Source organism: Zeugodacus cucurbitae, chromosome 5 (genome assembly GCF_028554725.1).
Source record: "Zeugodacus cucurbitae isolate PBARC_wt_2022May chromosome 5, idZeuCucr1.2, whole genome shotgun sequence".
NCBI classification, from domain to species: Eukaryota; Metazoa; Arthropoda; class Insecta; order Diptera; family Tephritidae; genus Zeugodacus; species Zeugodacus cucurbitae.
The window spans coordinates 6,113,589-6,134,821 of record NC_071670.1 but is presented as its reverse complement, the minus strand read 5'-3'; the positions used below and the strand labels follow the sequence as shown (position 1 = coordinate 6,134,821).

The window sequence follows — 21,233 nt, the reverse complement described above, 5'->3', positions numbered from 1 at the left end:
ATTCGTACTAAAGATTTTCCTAGTTCTTTTTTATTATTTATAATAACGACTATAAAGTTCCCACGCTCTATATATACTAATGATATTGCTACAAAATATGGCGATATCTAATTATACATGCGAGGGTGACACTATTTATGCCTGTTCTCTTTTGAAGAATGACTTTTTTCTTTTATACCTAAATTAAGTGTTGAAAGGTTGGAGTAGCAAATGAGATTGTTCCCCAAATAGACAGCGTTATATTTCGAGAAAATTGTGAATCATAAGCTATATAAGAATCAAGAAACGGCCACTGAAAGTGCTCAAGATAATAATTTTTAAAAGAACTTCCCAAGCGTGTTCTCTTATGCATAGAAATTTTGTATATGAGAGTACTATACGAGCTATTAGCTCTATTTTTCCGCTCTCATTTTTCTTCATATAATTTGAGGTTATGTAAAAAAAATTTGTTATAAAAGTGAGCTCAGTACTATTTAAAAAAATTATACATTAAATATTTTTCTATACTATATACATTTTTTTATCTAGAAAAATATTTCAACGACCACCCTTATGCTATGTGCATAGCATATCTCTGTCAAAGGAAAACAAGAATTCGAAATTGATAAGCATATATGCTATATATTTTCATTACAAATAGTTCGACAATATTGCATTTGCGGTTTGCGCTAAGCGGAAGCGCTAAAGTATAAAATGGATTTTCCGCTGAAGTGCAGTGTCAGTACATTGCAGAGTGCGGAGCAAAGGAAAGTGATATATTTTTCGATTTCGATTTTTTTTTTTCCAAAATGTCACTCAGCGTAAGTGGACTGCCGAAACCGGTTAATGTACGCAATGATGTCCGTCACAATTGGGAGATCATGCAAGTTGTATATAAACTTTACAACGAAGAAAAATTCACAGATATTTTATTCGAATTTCCATACACCGAATACAAGTAAGTTGTTGTAATGAAAAAAAAAAAATTCAATAACACAAATAAAATGTATGAAATGTATTAACAGAATTACAGCACATCGCCTAATACTCGCAGCGGCAAGTCCATATTTCCTAGAACTCTTCGAGCAGGCTGATGAAGACGGTGCTTGCAACACGATAACGGTCACGAAAATGGATAGTGATACTTTTGAGCAATTGCTGATCTACTGCTACAACGGACAGACGGATATCGCGGCTGGTAATGCAGAGCGTATGTTGAAGGGTGCTATACTCCTACGTTTACATGTTGTTGTTGATATTTGTGTGAATTATATGTTGGCGCATATAAGTGATTTCTTGGTGCACAAACTGATTGCACTGGCAGCGGCGGTCGAGTATAAACCATTTGAAACGCGATTACTCGCTTATATTGTGGAGCATTTCAAGGAGGTGAGTTGTCAATGTGACAATAGCATAAAGCTATAAAAGCGCTACGATAGATGTCACGTCTATCATGAAGATTTTAAAAAGTGTTGCAACCCTGTGCTGAGTCTAACCTTTTCTAACGCTGTAGTTTCATGAAATAAGGAGTAATCTTTTTTATTTATGAACCCCCCTTTCCGTAAATATTAAAGCTCAAATTCCACTTGCAGCTTCAACGTAATGCCGAATTATTTGATCTCAATGCCGCACAATGGAAATTCATTATAAAAGAGTTGGACGTCTATATAGTTTCTCAAGCGGATATCTTTTGGGCCATCAAAAGCTGGTACGAGCTCAAAGTCGGCGAGCGTCAGCAACAACTGTCCGATTTGATTGGGTCGCTTACACTTACCGAATTCGACAGCGAATTTCTAACGCAACAAATTAAACCGCTACCCGGTTGTGCAGGTTTAGCAACAGAAGCGCTTCGGATGCGTGGCAAATTGCCCGCGTGGTTGGCGGTACAGAATTGGGGTGATGTAAGTTAGTAGTTATGTAAAGGGTGATCCATACCGAAGTTCCCTACTTTTTTAAGAAAAAAATCCAATTTAATGAGGAATGTTTATTATCATTCGAAAGAACATTCTTTGGCATTTATTTTTTAAAGATTATTTCTTTCAAATGTTGGCCGCGTTTAAGTCTCAGATGGTCCGTCCGTTGCGTCGAAATTTTCGATGACTCGTTCGAGCATATCGACTGATAACTGACGAATGACACGCGTGATGTTTTGCTCCAAGGCCTAAAACGAAGCGGGATTGTCAGCATAGACTTTAGATTTTAAATATCCCCACAGGAAAAGTCTAACAGTGTGATATCACACGACCTTGGCGGCCAATCCGATGCAAAACGTAAAATTATCTGCTCACCCAAGTGTTCTCTTAATAAATCCATTGATTGATGCGATGTGTAGGAAGTGGCGCAGTCTTTTTGAAACTAAATGTCGCCGAGAACACGAGCTTCAATTTCAGGCATCAAATAGTCGGTTATCATAGCGCGTAAACAAGCCATTAACGGCTCTCAATGTTCTCAACGGCATAATTTTTGAAGAAAAATGGACCGATAAAGTTACCGGCCCACAAACTACACTCATACTACTACTCATCGCTGAACAGAACTTGGGTCGAAAACGACGGACTTTCTTGGAACTTTTCAAGAGCCTATGGAGTGAAGTGATGTCGCTTGAAAAGATCGAGCGGCTTCAGTTCTTGCACAAGTTGTATTTGGTTCTCTTTTAATTGAAGATCTCGACGTAAAATACGCCAAGTCATTCCATACGTCAGTCCGAGTTTCTGCGAACGGCGCCGCTCAGTAAGCCGATTAGGTTGACCATATGTTGAACGAAGCGCGCGAAAGACATTCTTTACAAAAATAACATGACAGCTTGACACGACTCACGCGTGATCTGTCAAAAAGAGGCTATTGAAAAAAGTACCTTTACTTGGATCACCCGTTATTTGTATATTTTTAATTAATAACAATTTATTTTTAAGGATTGGTTAGGTTATAAGGACATATTGCTCTACAATGAAGCACAGGAGGAATGGCTGAAAGCTACACGCTTGGAAATTAAAAGATATTTTTTTAGTACAGCATTTATGGAGAATAGTCTCTACTTCATAGGTGGACGCAGCATGGATGGCACGAGTAAGGCAGTGCTCAGCTATAATTTACTAACAAAAACGCTGACGACAATGCCGTCAATGAAGCAGAGTCGTCAAAGTGTTGGCGTTGCTGTGTTGCATAATTTCATCTATGCGATTGGTGGTAAGGCGGGCAATACAACGCCGCTGTTGAGTGTGGAGCGGTAAGTCTTCAGTTAGTTACTAGTTGCAAAGCTTATGCCAGTTTTATAAATGATTTATTACAGTTATAGTACATCAACTGGACGTTGGCAGTATATGCCTAGTATGGCTGTGGCACGCGCTTCAGCCGGTGTTGCCATCTTGCATGATAATATATACATAATAGGTGGCAAAGATTTGCGCACTCTGAACACTGTAGAACGCTACAATGTTGTCAGCAATAGTTGGTTTCCATGCAGCGCAATGGCTGATGCACGTGAAAGTCCAGCTGTGAGTACAAATGCATATAGTATAAACTATAGTAAGGGGTCAAGTGTTACTTGTTGTAACCTCGAATCTAATTTTGCATAGAAAGCCATCTAGAAATTATAATTTCATTAAGCTGTTCATATCAATATCCACTATTTTGTGCATAGCGCCATCTAGAGGGCATACGAGTTTTAACTGTCGCTCTAAACTTAAAATCGCAAGTTTAAAGCTTATTTTTATTTCAGGTGGTTGTGCATCAAGGCTTCATTTACGCACTAAGTGGTCGTTTTACTGATTTGAAAACTGTCGAACGCTATGATCCACAGCAAGACAAATGGACAAGGGTTGAGTTTTATATAGAATATTAAACGATTTTTCAAAATCACAAAAGCCTTAATTATTTCATTGCAGATTGCTTCATTGAATGTCGCGCGTAGATATATCTGCGCCGCCTCGATACATAATCAATTGTGGGCATTTGGTGGTGTAATCGGTCCTGCACAGTGGGATGATACTGTCGAGGTTTACGATATGACGAACGATAAGTGGCTGTTAAAGAAAAAATTACCCGTAACTGGCAAGTTTGATTGTGTTATGGTACCCACGTATTTGGCGGAAAATCTTTTAAAGTGATTTTATTGCTGTTGAGAATTATTGGGAAAGCTCCGCACCAAACATACACCGAGTCGACTTAACCACTACTGAAACCAATGATATTTTTACTTAAGAAACACTCTTTTTTATTTTATTTAATTTACAAATTAAGAGCTTACCAAAGCTCAGTCTATATTAACAATATACACAATTAAAAATACAAGTTAATTGTTCTAAAATATTTAGTGAACGCGCTCCATTTGTAGCAAGTGTGACCATTGTATAAAATAAAATCTAAAGCACTAACTTTGAAAATGAACCACGTCAAGGAAAGCTACCAATCTTAGTTCATTAAAAGCAAACAGTTGCGGCTTTCAGTTCTTTGTTTTACTCGCTCACTCTCTATCCATCACTCTCTTTCTCATTCGCCTTCATTTATTCGTGATGATAGTGTTCGTAATGTGGTTCGTGATGTTCTATTTCATGATGTCCATGCTCGTGGAAATGCGACTCGCTCTCTTCTTCCAGAACCAAACCGTGATTGTGGCTGTGCTCAGTTTCAGGATGTAAAATTTTCAATTTCTGCTTTGTGCCGCCAATTTCGATGGGATTCTTGAGCAAGTGCTTGTCCTTGATATAGACCGGCACGGGATGGTAATGATGGAATTTGACACTTTGATGTGAGGTGGCATGTTTATGTTCCACCTCATGATGGTGTTCCGTTTCTTCGGGTTCCTTGTGATGTTCGTACTCGTGATGCTCGAAATCGTGTATTTTCAAAGCTGTTGCCACGGTGAGCAGACAAGCTATAGCGAGTAGCTGTAAGGATGTTTTATTGTGAGAATTGAAGTGAGATAAATAAATGAAAACCCCAAAAGCCCAAAAAATTAATTGATTTTTTTAATTTTAATTTCATTAATTGATTTTAAATAATTTATGTAATAATTAATAATAAATAATTTTATAATAAAAAATGAAAAATATTAATTAAAAAATTATTAATAAAAAAAATTATTAAAAATTAAAAACAAATCATATTTTATATATTTTTATTTTTTATTTAATTAAGTGAAATAAATAATTGAAAACCCCAAAAAATAAATTTAAAACTGGTTAGGAAAAAAGTTAAAATATTTTTTAATTAAATATATAAATTATTAAAATTAATTATAATAATTCAAATTATTATTTAAAAAAAAAATTAAAAATTTTAATAAAAAATAAACGACTAATAAAAATTAATTGAATCAAATTAGTAATAATTTTAATAACATTATTATTTATATTGAAAATTTTATTGGAAAAAATAAAATAATAATTGTAATAAAATTTTATGAAAAAAATAATACTGGTTTAAAAAAATAGTGTTAAATATATGTTTTTCATTAAAATTTAATAATTATTTGAATGAAAATTGTATTGAAAAAAAATAAATAAAATAATAATTTAAATAAGACTTAAAAAAAATAAATAAATATTAAAAATTAATTTAATTTAATTCTTATTAATTTAATTAATAATTTAAAAAAAAAATAAAATTATTAGCTTAAAAAAATTATGTTAAATATATTTATTATTAAAATTATTAAAAAAAAGGTTGGAATTATTTATAAAAAAAATAATTAAAAAAATTATTTGAATTGAAAATTTTAATGGAAAAAATGTCAATAAAATAATAAATTTTATTACAATTATTATTTTTTAATTAATAAATATTAAAATAATAATTTAAACAAATTGTTATAAAAATAAAAAAGTATATAAAATTATAAATTTAAAACCTAATTAAATTATATTAAAAAAAGGGGGGGGGGGTAAGGTTTGTTTCGTCGAAAAAAGACCTTTTCTCATGATTTTTTTTAGAAAAAATTATTGCTGTTGGTTTATTTTACTTATTATTATATGAAAGTGCAACATTTAAAGGATATTAAAAGAAAGTTTTATCGAAAAATAGCGAGGAATAACGGATTTATCGTCGATCTCTGCAGGCACCTCGAAAAAAAGTTGTTGTGCGGTGACCAGCCTACAGCTTCACTGGATCACCCGAAACCAAAAAATCAAAATGCTTTCTTTAGTTTATTAGTTTATCTTTCAATTGACATATAGTTTTTTTTTAATTTTTAAATTTTTGGTACCACTTTCAAGCCAAAATGACGATTTTAGACGAAAAAATCGAACTATTTGTTATTGTAAAATTGTTAGTAATTAAATACATGTAGAATATTTGTTCGAAATTTCAAAACGATTGATGCAGTAGGCTGGTCACCGACTTTAAAAATGACATATTTGGGAAAATCGATTCAAAGTTTTGTACACTCAGCGCAGATAGCTGGAGGTACCGTTATTCAACCTCCTGTAACTTCGTTAGTTTTTCTCCGAATGACCTAAAATTTTAACACAATATTGAGATATTGATGGTTCAGAAAAAAAATAAAAAAAAAAATGTGAAAAACAAAATTTGTCAAACCTTAAACCCCCCCCCCCCCCCCCCCCCCACTTAATAAAAATAAAATAATAATTAAAAAAAATACATAATAACTAATAAAATTGAAAATAAAAAAATTATGAACAATTTAAATTAATTTGAAAATATAAAATAAAATATTTATTTAAAAAAATTTAATAAATAAAAATAAAATAATAAATTATTACTAGAAATAATTAGTTATTTATTTAATATTTTTTCGGTTTTGAAACATTAAAATCAAATAATTTTGATTTTCCAATATAATTTTCAAATTTTTTTCACTTCAATTCTTACAATAAATTTCAGCATTTTACAGGATATTCGTCAGAATAAACAGCAGACACGCGAGCGCACACACACACAAATACGCGTTATTACGACAGAGTCTCTCAAGGATTTTTTATATATTTATATATTTTTATTGTTGTTTTCTATTTTCAAACACTTTTTGCTTAACAACACGCACTTTCTTCACAACACTGACGTTACAGTTCGTCGAGAGACGTTGTTAACCGTGGCAGCTTACCGCACTGAATGTGGCCAATATGCGCATACCAGATACGATTTATACCATTTGGCATGCGCCACCGCCGGACCAATAGCAACAATCAAAACAACAACATTGAAAATTTTAAAGGAAAATCGCGCGCGTACTGGCGCACTAACTGGTGAGGCGAACGGGACCCGGTTTTGTATTTAACGATAGCGACTTCAACAGCAAATTAGAGGCAGGAAAAAAAGTGTACAGTGTAAAAGATGTAATAGCGACAAAATACAAAACCAAAAACAAATTGTAAATATACAACAATAGCAATATATTAGTATATATGTATGTGAGGATTGCGCGCAAAGCTAACGAACTCGTTGCTTTCGATTTTCCCAGCCAATTTCCTTTTCTATTATTTAGTTTTAAACTTTTAAGAGCTTGTGTTGTTGTTGTTAAACGGTTATTTATGACAGCTACTTTCTTATGCTTTTCACTGGCGTATGCGAAAAAAAACGCATACCGTTAACGCGTTGAAGCTCAAATGCCTTCAAAAAAAAATAAAAGTCACAAGAATCCCAAGAAAAAGTGGGTAAGCCAAAAAAATACATATTAAACGGTAAACAGGGTTGATATAGAAAGAAAAAATGTTGAGAGTACCAGAACCAATGTAAAAGGCTCACTAATAGTTGTAATCTCGAAAGAAGAGTTGCAATTGAAAGAAATCTCCAAGAAGAATGAAAAAATCACTTCAAAGCTCTTTTCGCCCGCCAAAAGCTTAACAAATTTACTCCGAAGCGATTATAGCTTTATAGAAAATAAGCTAATTGCAGAATTGACATCAAAAAACTAAGAATGCTTGATAACATAATAAAATATTGAAATGCTTAGAAGCTTTAAAGCTTCTGAAAGCTTAAAAGCTCTAAACTAATTCTAGAAAACCGTAAAGGTAGCATAAAATGGTTGCATATCATAATTATGAAGAAAAATTATGCATAAAAGTATAGAAAGCTCCGTAAAAGCTTTAGAGCTTTACTTGCCAAGAAAGGTGCATATAGGCGGTAGGAACCGTTAGCCACATTTGTTGCGACCTCGTAGGAAAGCAATAAATAAGACTACAATAAATACTTGGTATAAATAATTCAAAAGCTCAAGTGGAATTTGTTCAAAAATATTTTCAATGAAAGCTTCTGCAACTTTAAACTGACAATGAAAGTTTATAAAACTGACCACAATGGCAGCTTAATGTACCTGATTAAAGCGTTTAAGAAGAATTCATATTAAAATTTTGTTAGTTTTGCTAAAAGACGAAAAGCTTTAAGAAAAAGCTCAAAGCGCAAAAGAAGCTTTCAGCGGTATAATTTGTGAAAGATATTTCAACAACCGTTTTTTTGCAACAATTTCAATTGCAATGATACGTAAATCCCACAATTTAACTGTAAATGTTACGCATACGCAGCGTACCAGACCAACAATGATCAAAATCAATAACATAACGCAGCGACCAAAAACGGCAGTGACCATATGAAAAATATTGACAATGAGACAATAGAAAAAACTTTATGAGACGTTGCACAGGTGGCAATGACAGACAATTTAATGAACAGTTATCAGAAAAACGCCAAAGACTCGCAAGATAAACGCAGAAAATGCAAGCTGAAGAGCACTTGATGAGAGGCAAATGAAAATTTTAAACAAAAAAATCAAGTAATTCAAGTTTAATTATCATAAATAAGTAATATTTGTATTGAAATGTGTGCGCATGCGCACAAACGCAAGGTGAGTAAGTATGCGCATGCGTGGTCTACGCATGATATTTGTATGAATATATACGGTAATTGCAATTTGTTAACTGGTCCATGTATATGTTATAATTTTATGACAAGTTCAAGGAATTTTAGGGAGACATGTGGAAAGTATTTATATAAATTATATAACTAATAGAATAATACCGTTAGATGTAACACACTCTTCGAACCATTATAGATTCTATAAATTATACATATAACTTTATATAATGCGCATGAAAACATATATTTACCAAATATCATATATATTTATCTCGTATATAACTTCGAAATTGTCATAAAATGATGTTATTAATTCTTACGTGATATTTGCGCGACGCAGCATTAACACTTTTTTAACGGTACATAGTATTGCAGAATATGTAACGTTTTGGAGTAACAGAGTTGCCAACATTATACAAAAAAAAATATTATTTTTTAATAAAAATTAAAAATATTTTTTGAAAAAATATATAAAATTATTCCAAAATTATATAAAAAAAATTCATTAATAAGAAGTACAAATTTTGATATTGATATTGATATTGATATTGATATTGATATTGATATTGATATTGATATTGATATTGATATTGATATTGATATTGATATTGATATTGATATTGATATTGATATTGATATAGATATAGATATAGATATAGATATAGATATTGATATTGATATTGATATTGATATTGATATTGATATTGATATAGATATTGATATTGATATAGATATTGATATTGATATTGATATTGATATTGATATTGATATTGATACTGATATTGATATAGATATTGATATTGATATTGATATTGATATTGATATTTAAATTTAAATTTAAATTAATTAAAAAATAATAATTATTTATTTAAAACACCGAATTTTATAAATTTGCCATTATTTTTTGTTTATTTTTTTTTTTCAAAAATTAAAATATATTTTAAAATTATTTAATATTATCTCACTTTTTATTTTATAATTCAAATTTACCGTTTTTAATATCATAATTTTTTTCAATTCAATTTCCAAATATGCAAATGTTGGCAACTCTACACTTAACTAAACAATGCACCAATTAAAATAGTTGCGTTTAACTTTTATTATCACTTTTACAGCTTTCCAATAGTCCAGTTTAGATTGCTACATATATATGTATGTATGTATGTATATCTTCGAATTTTAACATCTTGCCATTATGAATTTACCAATCGTAAAACTTGCTTTGATACATTCTCCATTCACTTGTTGTCGCAAAAGGTACATACATATGTATGCAAATTTACATAAAAAGCATTGTTGTTGTTGTAGTACTTGTGCAACTGTCAAAAATTGCACATTGTTACTTTTAATAACCATTCATAAATAAATGGAGCGCTCCACAATATATGTATGTATATGGGTCTAATTTGGCGGTTGGCTGAAAAGTACATATTTATACATACATAAGTGTCTATGTTTGTATGTATGCATGTATTTATGTAATGCAGGTCGCATAAACTATATTTGTGCATAGATTTGGGGGGCATACCATTACAATGGCTTTCCTTTTAAGCGGACCATTGATGTTGAAATGTTAAAAAGTAAAGTAAGTCATACCTTATGACATGTTTACACCATAAGGTTTATAATTTTTTTAGAAAATTTATTCAAAAACCAAAAAACTCGTATTTTTCGCAAAAATTAAAGCTGTGGGCGTTGGGTAAAAAAATATTTTTTTTTTTAAGTTTTTGAGAAAAAGAGAACGAGAACACATTTGAAATGCCTGCATTTGACAGTCAACTGCTTAAGTGACGTCACTTTAGCGCAAGCAAACAATGCATAGCTCACACAAAATTTATCTTAACGCATTGCTCTATTTATTTTGGCATTAGGCAGCGTGAGTTCAATATTTTTTTTTTCTTTTTTAATATTTTCATCATTTTTGTCTTCATTTACATTGTACAAAAACTTCCGCATGTGCTGTTATGTGGTCGATAGGTTTCCTTCTGTCAAGCCGCCAATTTAAATTGACATAAATATATAGTTTTTTTTTCAATTTATTGTCATGTGCGAAAGCATCACTTTTTTATTTTATTTTTTTTATGCATTCATAGACAAAATTGCTATTGCTCAAAATTGTTGCGCTTAGTAAAAATTAAAGCTGAGGGCGTTGAGTAAAAAAAATTTTTTTTTTAAAGTTTTTGAGAAAAAGAAAACGAAGTACACCTTTGAAATGCCTGCATTTGACAGTCAACTGCTTAAGTGACGTCACTTTAGCGCAAGCAAATAATGCACATTTCACAAAAGAAATGGATCTTAACACGTTGCTCTATTTATTTTGGTATTAAGCAGCGTGAGTTCAATAATTTATTTTTATTTTTTTTTTTTAACATTTCATTTTTGTCTTCATTTACATTGTACAAAAACTTCCGCATGTGCTGCTATGTGGTCGATAGGTTTACTTCTGTCAAGCCGCCAATTTAAATTGACATAAATATAAAGTTTTTTTTTTATTTATTGTCATGTGCGAAAGCATCACTTTTTTATTTTAATTTTTTTTTTATGCATTCATAGACAAAATTGCTATTGCTTTAAATTGTTGCGCTTAGCTGCATACATATATTTACATACATATATGTATGTAAGTATGTATGTATTCACTACAAATGTGTTTGTTCACTAGATTTATGCGTACATAGCAATTTATAGGAAAGTAAACAGCTTGTAATAGAAGTAAGTGCGGCACTTAACAGCATTGTTATGAGATCACTTGGCAGGATAAAAAAAAACGCTTACGAGCATGGCGCCTACATTGAACTGCTAGCGTTGAAATAATAGGCTTTGGAAGCCGACTAAAATGCGTTGAGCTCAAGCAAGAAGAGGAGTAAAATATACAAAAATGGTATAAACTCTATTTGAAGAAAAAACATAGAGTTTTACACGCTTTTACGCACAATACAAATGTCAGTTAGCTTTTAAAATTTTAGAAAAAATTTCGAAAAAATTTCGAAAAAAATAAATTTAATATTACACATACACACACACTGCTTGCTTCTTAGTCCAAACCAAACAGCTGGCAAATGCATGCTCATATATCCATTTATGGCTCTTCGGCTTGTTTAACATAGAGCAATGGAAAAAAATATTTCCCATACAATGGCATAAGTACAACATAAGTGCAACATTGTAAATACAAATTTTTAACAGTTTCATTGCTTTGACGTCACATTTCACCATTTCACTGACAACCATACAAGCCACCGGCAGTCAGCTGTCAGCGGCGTGTAGTCAACAACAATCCTTTGCTGCTGCAAGTTTCATAATTCAGTTAAAGTAATTAAAATGTTTGCATGTTATGCCCACAATAATGCATGCAATTTGACTACGTAATCGTTAAGGTGATCAACGGTTAAATGGATGGCTTGTGTTGTTTTAGTTTTATATACTTTCTTTTTAATAGCAGCAATTAAAATGTAATATTTGTGCCATATACAATTGTATATATATATATACTAGCTGTTACCCTGTGCGCTTCGCTACACCTAAATCGATTAAAACTCTTAAGGGGTTTTACTTTGTGTTTTACTGCAAGCGCTTAAATTCAAACGGCATGTCCGTTGAAATCATGGGAATGCTGCCTTGCCATTTTGTATTGTTGCTTCAATCAAATTTGGCCACAATTTTTGGACTGAAAGTCTTGTGCCATTACACAAAGTCGGTGGCTCCAGATTTCTTAGAAGTATAATGGGTGAACCGACTTTCAGGACCAAACTATGCGGTGGCAGACCGGGGGGATCCAAAGAATTCAAGAATTCAGTTGGATAATTGACTATTTCATCTTGATTCAAAACTCTATCAATCGATGTATATGTTGTAGCTTCTCCTGGCAGTCTTTCTTGAATGGCAAAATTGATTTCGTTGACGTGTACATTTATCGGTGCCAATATTGCGCGTTCACTTAAATAATCGTGGCGTTGATAGTGTTGAACAATATTCGGAAATACACTTTCAATTAATTCTTCTTTCGATTGTAAAAGTGTACAAAAGTTGTTCGGCAATGTGTTCCAACCGGTATCATCGATTGGTATTTTGCCTTCGCCAATGTCCAACAACTGCTTCGAAAACGCCGCTGCGGATCGATCGTTTTGCAATTGGATCGCATGTTGATGGTCAGCCTTTGAACATGTATCCACAAAACTGACGATTTTAAACATGCGTTTATTTCGTCGGCAGGAGTTGATCGAGGAATGACTGGCAAAGTTTGCCGAAAATCGCCAGATAATAAGACTAATGCTCCGCCAAAAAGTTGTTGCTTTTGGCGTAAATCTTGCATTGTTCTATTGAAAGCTTCTAATGACTTTTTGTTAGCCATTGGGCTCTCATCCCATAGAACTATTCCAGCTCCTCGCAAAACTTTTGCCATTGCTGAATTCCTCGATATGTTGCACGTTGGTGTTTCAACGACTTGGATGTTCAACGATAATTTCAACGCAGAATGTGCTTTTCGGCCTCCATCAAGTAGAGTAGCAGCGATGCCTGACGAAGCAATTGCCAGCGCAATTTTCTCCTGTGACCGTATAGTAGCAAGAATCAAAGAGATCAGAAACGTTTTCCTTGTACCCCCTGGCGCATCCAGAAAGTAGAATCCACCGGCGTTATTGTCAACCGCTCGTATAATCTTATCATAAGCATTTTTCTGCTGAATATTCAATTTGGTAATGTTAGCTTGTATGAAAGCACGCAATTCATTGCAATCGTATTGTTGTTCACGTTGAAGCTCATGGTCAAGCATATCAATCGCTGAACGATTGGGCGCAGTTATGCCAAGTTGCGCTAATGCCTTATTCGCAATTGTAAGGCACAGATCTTCAACCAATATCAAAGCATCATTATACATTTGTAATGTATATAGCAAGTCTGCGTCCGATGCTCGATTACGCGCCAAAATTAATAAGTCCTCGGTCATGCAGTCTTTGTACTTATTCCACAGTTCTTGCGGATTTGACGGAAGGCATGTAGATATTATTATGGCGAATAGTACGCGTATTTGTTTTGGATGAGATGTGAGTGATGCGTCATGAAGTGCGGTGCCCTAATGCATATCATCTTCTAACAAATGCAATCGCTGAAATGCTTCACGATACGTCGCACACAACTAACCGTCAACAGTTTTCAAATCATCAAATGATCTTGGTCCGCGCATGTTGACTAATAGCAGACGCAAATAGAAACATTCTGCGTTGTTCGGATGGATAGTGTAAATGCGTCCTATGACATCGGTTTTACGGACATTTGGATAACCGTCAACACGCTCCCCTTGCTTTCGTCGTTGAAATGTTTTCGATGATGGATTCCAAGTGAAATATTGTGGTATTTCGGAATATAGCAATGTTCTTGCAAATTCATTTTTTTTTTTTTGCAAAACGTGCAATGATACACACATTAAATTTCTTATGTGCACCCTCCACACAGACCCCAATCACCCCAGAAAATTTCATTGAAATCGGGTAAGCCGTCTAGGAGGAGTATGCGAACAGGAAATTTTGCCACTTAATTTTATATATATATATTAATTAATTGCAAAAAAATATTATTAAACAAGCAGGATTATGCATTTCTTTCATTTAATATGTTGAGATTTGGAACAACACTGATACACTGATTTCAAAATTTAGAACAACTCCGTAGAAGACATTAAAAAAAAATTAATATTTTATTTTATTTTCTTTTTTTAAACAATCACATATTTGTTACGTTCGAGCGTATCAAAAATGTATTTTTCGTGCTTTAAAAATTTCACGCGCAGAAATTCCAATAAGCACTCGCGTGCAAACATTTATCATATAAGCACTTATACATATATTTTACACTATCATACACGATTTACTTTAGCTAATGGCATGAAAATTGTGAGTAATAGCGAAAAAATAACGAATTATCAAGTAAAAGTGATGAATAACACATTTTCCTATATACATATAGTAACTGCATTGCAATTTACTCAATGCACTCCACAGGCGGCAATGTACGAGTATGTTAAACAGCATAAAAATGTCGTATATATAAACAACTGTAGAACAGACTAAGTATTCGCACATTTTAATTGATACGTAAAATTTAACACTACGACTTTAATTAAGTTGCATACTAAAAAACAGCTTAAATGCAATTTAAATTTATATTGCCCGTTTACAGAGATTACAAAATCTATCGATTTTCCGATAAATAGAATGCTTGCTTGTGTAACAGAAGTACGTAGTTAACGTACGTACGTAAATAACTAACAAACACATTTGCGTTTACTATTAAAAAAATACAGATGGAGATAAATACACGTTGCTACTAACAATAAAATTTTGCAATAAAAGTAGTTGGGGAAATAAAATATGGTACAAACACAGAGGTTACACGTACCACCACCTATGTACATATGTACATGCACACAAATATAATTATATATTTATAGATGATTTAATTGAGTTAGCAGACACGCATAGCTAACATTGCTAGGTAGGAAGTATTGATTCATATGGCTATATTTGTATGTAGGCTAATGTAGCGCATTTCCTTAAAATTCATTATTTGAAATTCAAATTCAGGTTAGTGGCATTGTTTATGTAAATGATGAAGATTGTGTAATGAAAATGAAACACTTTTGTGCGATTTTTCATGCATAAACTTCCGCTATATATAATATAAACACTAATATGAATGATATTAGAATGAAGCGATGTGAAAAAAAATATAAAAAAAAAAAATAAAAATAAAAAAAAAATAAAAAAAATAAAAATAAAAAAAATTAAAATAAATTTTAATATAAATAAATAATTGAAATAGATTTAATAAAAAATAAATAATAATAAATTTTAATGGAAATAAAAACATTAAAATAATTTAATAACAAAAAATAAATTGTAACATATTATAATATAAATAAATAATTGAAATAGATTTAATAAAAAATAAATTATAATAAATTTTAACGGAAATAAATAAATAAAATTAATTTAATAAAAATATAAAAATAACAAATATAAAATATAAAAATAAATTTTAATATAAATAAATTATTGAAATAAATTTAATAACAAAAAATAAATTATAATAAATTAATAAATAAATTAAAATAAATAAATAATTGAAATAGATTTAATAAAAAATAAATTATAATACATTTTAACGGAAATAAATAAATAAAATTAATTTAAAAACAAAAAAGATAAATAAATAAATAATATAAAAAATAATAAATTATATTATAAATAAGTAGTTTATAAAATTTTATTTAATTTTGTTGCAATAAAATATTACTTAAATTTTTTTTTTTTATTTTAATATAATCAATAATATTATATGTGATTGTTATTGTTTTTATGTTAATATTTGAAATTACTTAATTAATATAAATATATAATTTATATAAATATAATATAAATATATAATTTATATACATTTTATTTAATTTTGTTGCAGTAAAATGTTTTGTACATTTAATTATTTATTATTTTATTATTATTTTTAAAATTAAATAATTTGTGAAACTGTATTTATATTTATTTTATTAATATTTGAAATTACTTTCAAACGTCAGCAGTTGTGCAACCGACGAAACGCAATTGCTGGCGTGTGACATTTCCTGTTTTAAAATATATCGATAACAACGGAAAGCAATGAGCTGTTAAATTACATATTAATTTTTCATAAAAATAGCTAAACATAAATAAACGAATAAACTGTACGCGTCAATTTCATTCAGTTAAATAAAATTCTATCTACATTATATGTGTTAAAACTGCAACTACCTTATAAATCAAATGACTTCCTATAAGCAAATTTATCGATAACAACGATTTACTGACAGCTGTTTTTGTTTACATTTTTTATTGGTTTCGCTTGTAGACCAAATCAATTGGGTTTCTGTGACAATATGAAGATAAACAATTTTTGCATTAGTATGATTATACACATATTGATGGCCGAATTATAGCTATTTCAATATTGATAACACGCTAGTGACTCATTGGTCACCTACTATTAGTGGCTATGTTGAAATAGTTGTCAGTTCACGCTATGACCTCATCGGTAATTTCGCGCATAAAAACTAGCAACAGAACAACGCGCACAGCTATTGCACACGTTTAAGCCGGACAAATTTGTTTTTTTTTGAAATATATATTATATACCATTAAAAGCATGGAGACGGTAACAAATCTAATGCAGAACACCACAATGGATGCAAGCAACCAAAATCAGCAAGGCCGTGGGTTGACAGTAGCGAACAATTATGCATTAATGGCTGTTGAAATGCATCAAGGCGTATGCGCACAGTTAAAATTATGCTTTTTATAAAAAATAAAATAATTTTTGTGCTTCCAGTTATCCGGTAACAGCAGATTGCTACGTTATGATGAAGAACAACAAATGTGGCAGCAAATCAGTGAGATACCGCTTAAATATTACGGTTATGCGCTTGTGCCTAGGGATAATAATTTAATATTCATTGGTGGCTATAACTCGCGTGTGGAAAAAACCAACAGTGTTGAACAGTACAATTTGGCGAAAGAAGAGTGGGAGCCACTACCAGCATTGTCATATGTAGTGCGCGATTCGAATGCGGTGCTGCTGAATGATAACATCTATGTACTGGGTGGTTTCGATTACGATGTACGTTATGACGACGTGCAAATGTAGGTGCAATTATAGAAATGTGTGCGTACATACTATTTATATATAAAAATATATACTTCTTTAGGTTTGATTTCAAAATCGGACAGTGGCAGAGTGTTGCAAAAATGATAACAGCGCGTTCTAACGCAGCCGTAACTGTGTTTAATGGTAAAATTTACGTTTTCGGTGGCTGGTCGGACATTGTGACGGGCTTAAAAGATTGTGAATGCTATGACCCAGAAACGAATGTTTGGACCAAATTGCCAGATATGAGCGTAGAGCGTGCAGATGCTGGCGTGAGTGTATTTACAAATTTAATTTTATATAAAAAATCAAAATTTTTATTTGTAGGCGGTCGTAGCAGGTGAATTTATTTATGTCATCGGCGGTTGCAATGGTCCCTCACTGAGTGTAGTGGAACGTTATGATCCCGCAAATAATACATGGACACAAGTAAGTCCAATATTTTTTTTTTGTTTTTGCAATATTAATTTCGGCAATAACATTACACTGTTACAGATTAAGGATTTAAATGAATCGCGTAGATATGTGACTGGTTTCTATCAGCAAGGAAGACTCTTCGCTATTGGTGGTGAAAATTATGGCAGAGGCATCCAAAGTATAGAGGAATACGATTTTGAAAATGCAACATGGCTAACGCACAATAAAATGCATGTGCCATTTGATTGTCGCATATTTAGCTTACCCACAGATATTGCCACAAAATTGGAGCGAAGTTACAATAAGCGCAACACATTGGCAGCTGATCAAGGGCTTGTGTTAACGGAAAACGATGCGTTATTGGCGTTAGAATTGAATACAAATGTAAGTAGTATACAAGAGATATTTAAAAAAAAATTGTAAATAAAAAAATGATGAAAAAAATATAAAAAAAAATATTTAAAAATAATTATAAACACAAAAATATTTAAATAAAAAATTGGGAAAAAAATATTTAAAAAATATAAAAAAAAAATATTTAAAAAATATTTTAAAAAATATATATTTAAAAAATCATTAAAAAAATAACGAAAATAAAACTTTTACACTAACTAACACTTTCAAACTATTTGCAGCCAGCAAAGGATGCAACAATCTTGCTTTACAATGCACCGCACGATAATTGGCAGCAAATCGGCGAAATAGCCACGAAATATTTTGGTTATGAGTTAGTATGTCTTGGTAATAGCATTGCTTTCATTGGTGGCTACAATGACAAGTCTGAAAGCACTAATAATGTTGAGAAATATAATTTGGAAACATCAACGTGGGAGAGCATGCCTGCATTGCCACAGCACTTACGGGGCATGAATGTGGCGCTATTGCATGAAAGCATCTACGTTTTGGGAGGTTATGTGCACAATGCAGCTGAGCCATTGGACACTGTGTATAGGTATGTGGAAATATTTTGAAATTAATTAACTACTTACTTAATAAATAAATAAATTAATTAATTACTTAATAAATTAGAAATTTAATAATAAATTAATTAATTAATTAATTACTTAATAAATTAGTAATTAAAAATAATATTAATTAATAAATAATAATAATTTATCATTTAGGTTAGACAATAACGGCACAGAGTGGCAGCAGGTCGCCAATTTGTTGAAACCACGTTTTGAAACAAACGTCACGGTATTTGAGGATAAAATATACGTTTTTGGTGGCTTGTCAGCTGCAGGCACACCTCTGACCGATTGTGAATGCTATGACGCAGTGAGCAATACTTGGACACAATGTGCTGATATGCTGGAACCACGCGGTAATGTTGGTGTAAGTACTAACATTTAACGGTAAACATACACAAATTCGAAACAATATCTAACTTTTCCAGTTGACAATAGCAAAGGGGCAAATTTATGTGTTAGGCGGTACAAAAAGTGTTGGTGGCGTTTGTGTGCAATCTTATGATCCATTCAAAAATGTGTGGACAAAGGTTTGTTACTGGTAAACACCACTTTATTATTTAATATTAAAAAATTCACTTACAGATTTCTCCAATGAATGTTGAACGTAGCAACACATGTGGCTTATATCTAAACGAACGCATTCTTGCCATTGGGGGTCTGGCAAATTCAAAGGGCGTTGAAACGATTGAATCCTACAGCCCTACACTAGAACGTTGGGGTGTTACAAAATCATTGCCAATAGGAGGTGCCTATCGCACGTGCTGCGTAACAAAAGCGGCCGCACTTGCTTTAACAAAAAACCTCGCTGTGGCAGCAACAAATGCTTGTAATGCGACAACAAATAATATAAAAACTAATAGCGGCGAAGATGCAACACTATTGGTGGCAGTACAAATGCATAGATCGGTGAGTGTGAAAAAAATATTTACACATTTAATTTTAAATAATTTTACATTCATAATATATACTATATATAAAATTTAAACAGTTTTGTGCACAAAGTGTTTTGTTGTGTTACGACGAATTGGAGAACAAATGGCGTCAATTTGGTGAAATTGTGACCAAACATTATGGTTATAAGACTGTATTTGTTGATAACAGCTTAATTTTTATTGGTGGCTACGACATCAATTTGGGTAATACAAGCAGTGTGAATAAATTGAATCTGGAAACACTCACTTGGGAAGCGCTACCATCACTGCCACAACCAGTACGCGATGTCAACACTTTGTTGCATGAGGATAAAATCTACGTAATCGGTGGTTTTGATGATAATTCATGTGACCCCTACTCAAATATGCAAGTGTAAGTATATTTGTAAAAAAAAAAAAATAATTTAAACACACATTAAGCAATTAACTTGCACACAGCTACGATTTGCATACTGGCAACTGGAAGTCTGCAGCTAGTACGCTGAAGCCACGTTATGGTGCTAGCGTTGTGGCGTTTGACGGTAAAATTTATGCTTTTGGCGGCTGGTCAGATTGTTTTACGACCATGAAAGCCTGTGAATGTTATGATCCGCAGACAGATACTTGGACAGCATGTGCTGATATGTACACGGGCCGTGGCGAAGCTGGTGTAAGTAACACCTTTAAGCATCATTCACAACAAAACTTAAATATTTTTTTATTGCAGATAACTGTTGTACAGGATTATATATACGTTGTCGGCGGTAGTGATGGATCTGAATTAGGCGGCGTGGAGCGTTATGATCCACGTAAAAATGAATGGACAGAGGTTGTTTATTTTAAAACAATATTTTATTTATGTTTTAACACATTTTTGTTTGTTTTCAGCTTGCCTCATTGAATATTCCACGCGCAGACGTATGTGCATTAAACTACAATAATCGCCTATTTGCAATTGGTGGTTTAAATAACTCGTGCGGCGTGGATATAATTGAGGAATATGATTTTGCACAAGACAAATGGGTACTGCATACAGCATTGCCGGTGCGCGCTGCATATGAAATTTTCAGTTTATCACAAAAAATAGTTGAAAAAGTGGAGAGTAGTTGGCTACATGAAAGCCAAACGCAAGCAAAATAACAAAATAAAATAAACAAAAAGTATTAAATGCGGCTGACTACGTACCGAAGTGCAATTAATTTTGAACATTTTTAAGTGCAATTAATTAAACCACAGTTACCTCACTAATTAAGTTGGTCTATATGCGTACAAATTTACATTTTTTAACACACTGTAGATTTTTTTGTATAAAATCATAAATAAAAGTTGTTACTTTGTATCAAAATGTTCTACAAACAGTAATTTTTTCTTTTTTTCAATTGTTAAACTAGGGAAAATATGAAAGTTTCTAAGCTTATATTTGAAAATATAAACTACAAATGTTGTTGTTGCATTATTTATATATGCAACTACAGTC

At 31.8% G+C, this 21,233-nt stretch overlaps 4 protein-coding genes across 4 annotated transcripts in view; 2 read left to right on the top strand and 2 right to left on the bottom strand.

The window, feature by feature from the left end:
* LOC105218559 (N-alpha-acetyltransferase 30A) overlaps positions 1–21,233 on the bottom strand; it is a 130,543-nt gene that overhangs the window by 104,347 nt on the left and 4,963 nt on the right. The gene's annotated exons all lie outside the window — the stretch shown is intronic.
* LOC105218565 (kelch-like protein diablo) lies at positions 741–4,111 on the top strand. Its single transcript, XM_029044393.2, has 7 exons — positions 741–937; positions 1,005–1,368; positions 1,572–1,880; positions 2,892–3,205; positions 3,269–3,473; positions 3,698–3,796; positions 3,864–4,111. The coding sequence occupies exons 1-7, from the start codon at positions 789–791 to the stop codon at positions 4,083–4,085; spliced, it is 1,662 nt and encodes a 553-aa protein (XP_028900226.2). The 5' UTR covers positions 741–788; the 3' UTR covers positions 4,086–4,111.
* On the bottom strand, positions 4,169–7,068 carry LOC105218569 (histidine-rich glycoprotein). The gene is made up of 2 exons (XM_054232351.1): positions 6,808–7,068; positions 4,169–4,865 (listed from the first exon to the last, which is right to left on the bottom strand). Exons 1-2 carry the CDS (start codon positions 6,820–6,822, stop codon positions 4,482–4,484), a joined length of 399 nt encoding a protein of 132 aa, XP_054088326.1. The 5' UTR covers positions 6,823–7,068; the 3' UTR covers positions 4,169–4,481.
* Positions 16,657–21,107, top strand: LOC105218562 (uncharacterized). The gene is made up of 13 exons (XM_054232344.1): positions 16,657–17,082; positions 17,143–17,453; positions 17,519–17,729; positions 17,785–17,886; positions 17,953–18,258; positions 18,510–18,826; positions 18,999–19,209; positions 19,271–19,372; positions 19,428–19,751; positions 19,834–20,150; positions 20,216–20,426; positions 20,484–20,585; positions 20,645–21,107. Exons 1-13 carry the CDS (start codon positions 16,960–16,962, stop codon positions 20,894–20,896), a joined length of 2,889 nt encoding a protein of 962 aa, XP_054088319.1. The 5' UTR covers positions 16,657–16,959; the 3' UTR covers positions 20,897–21,107.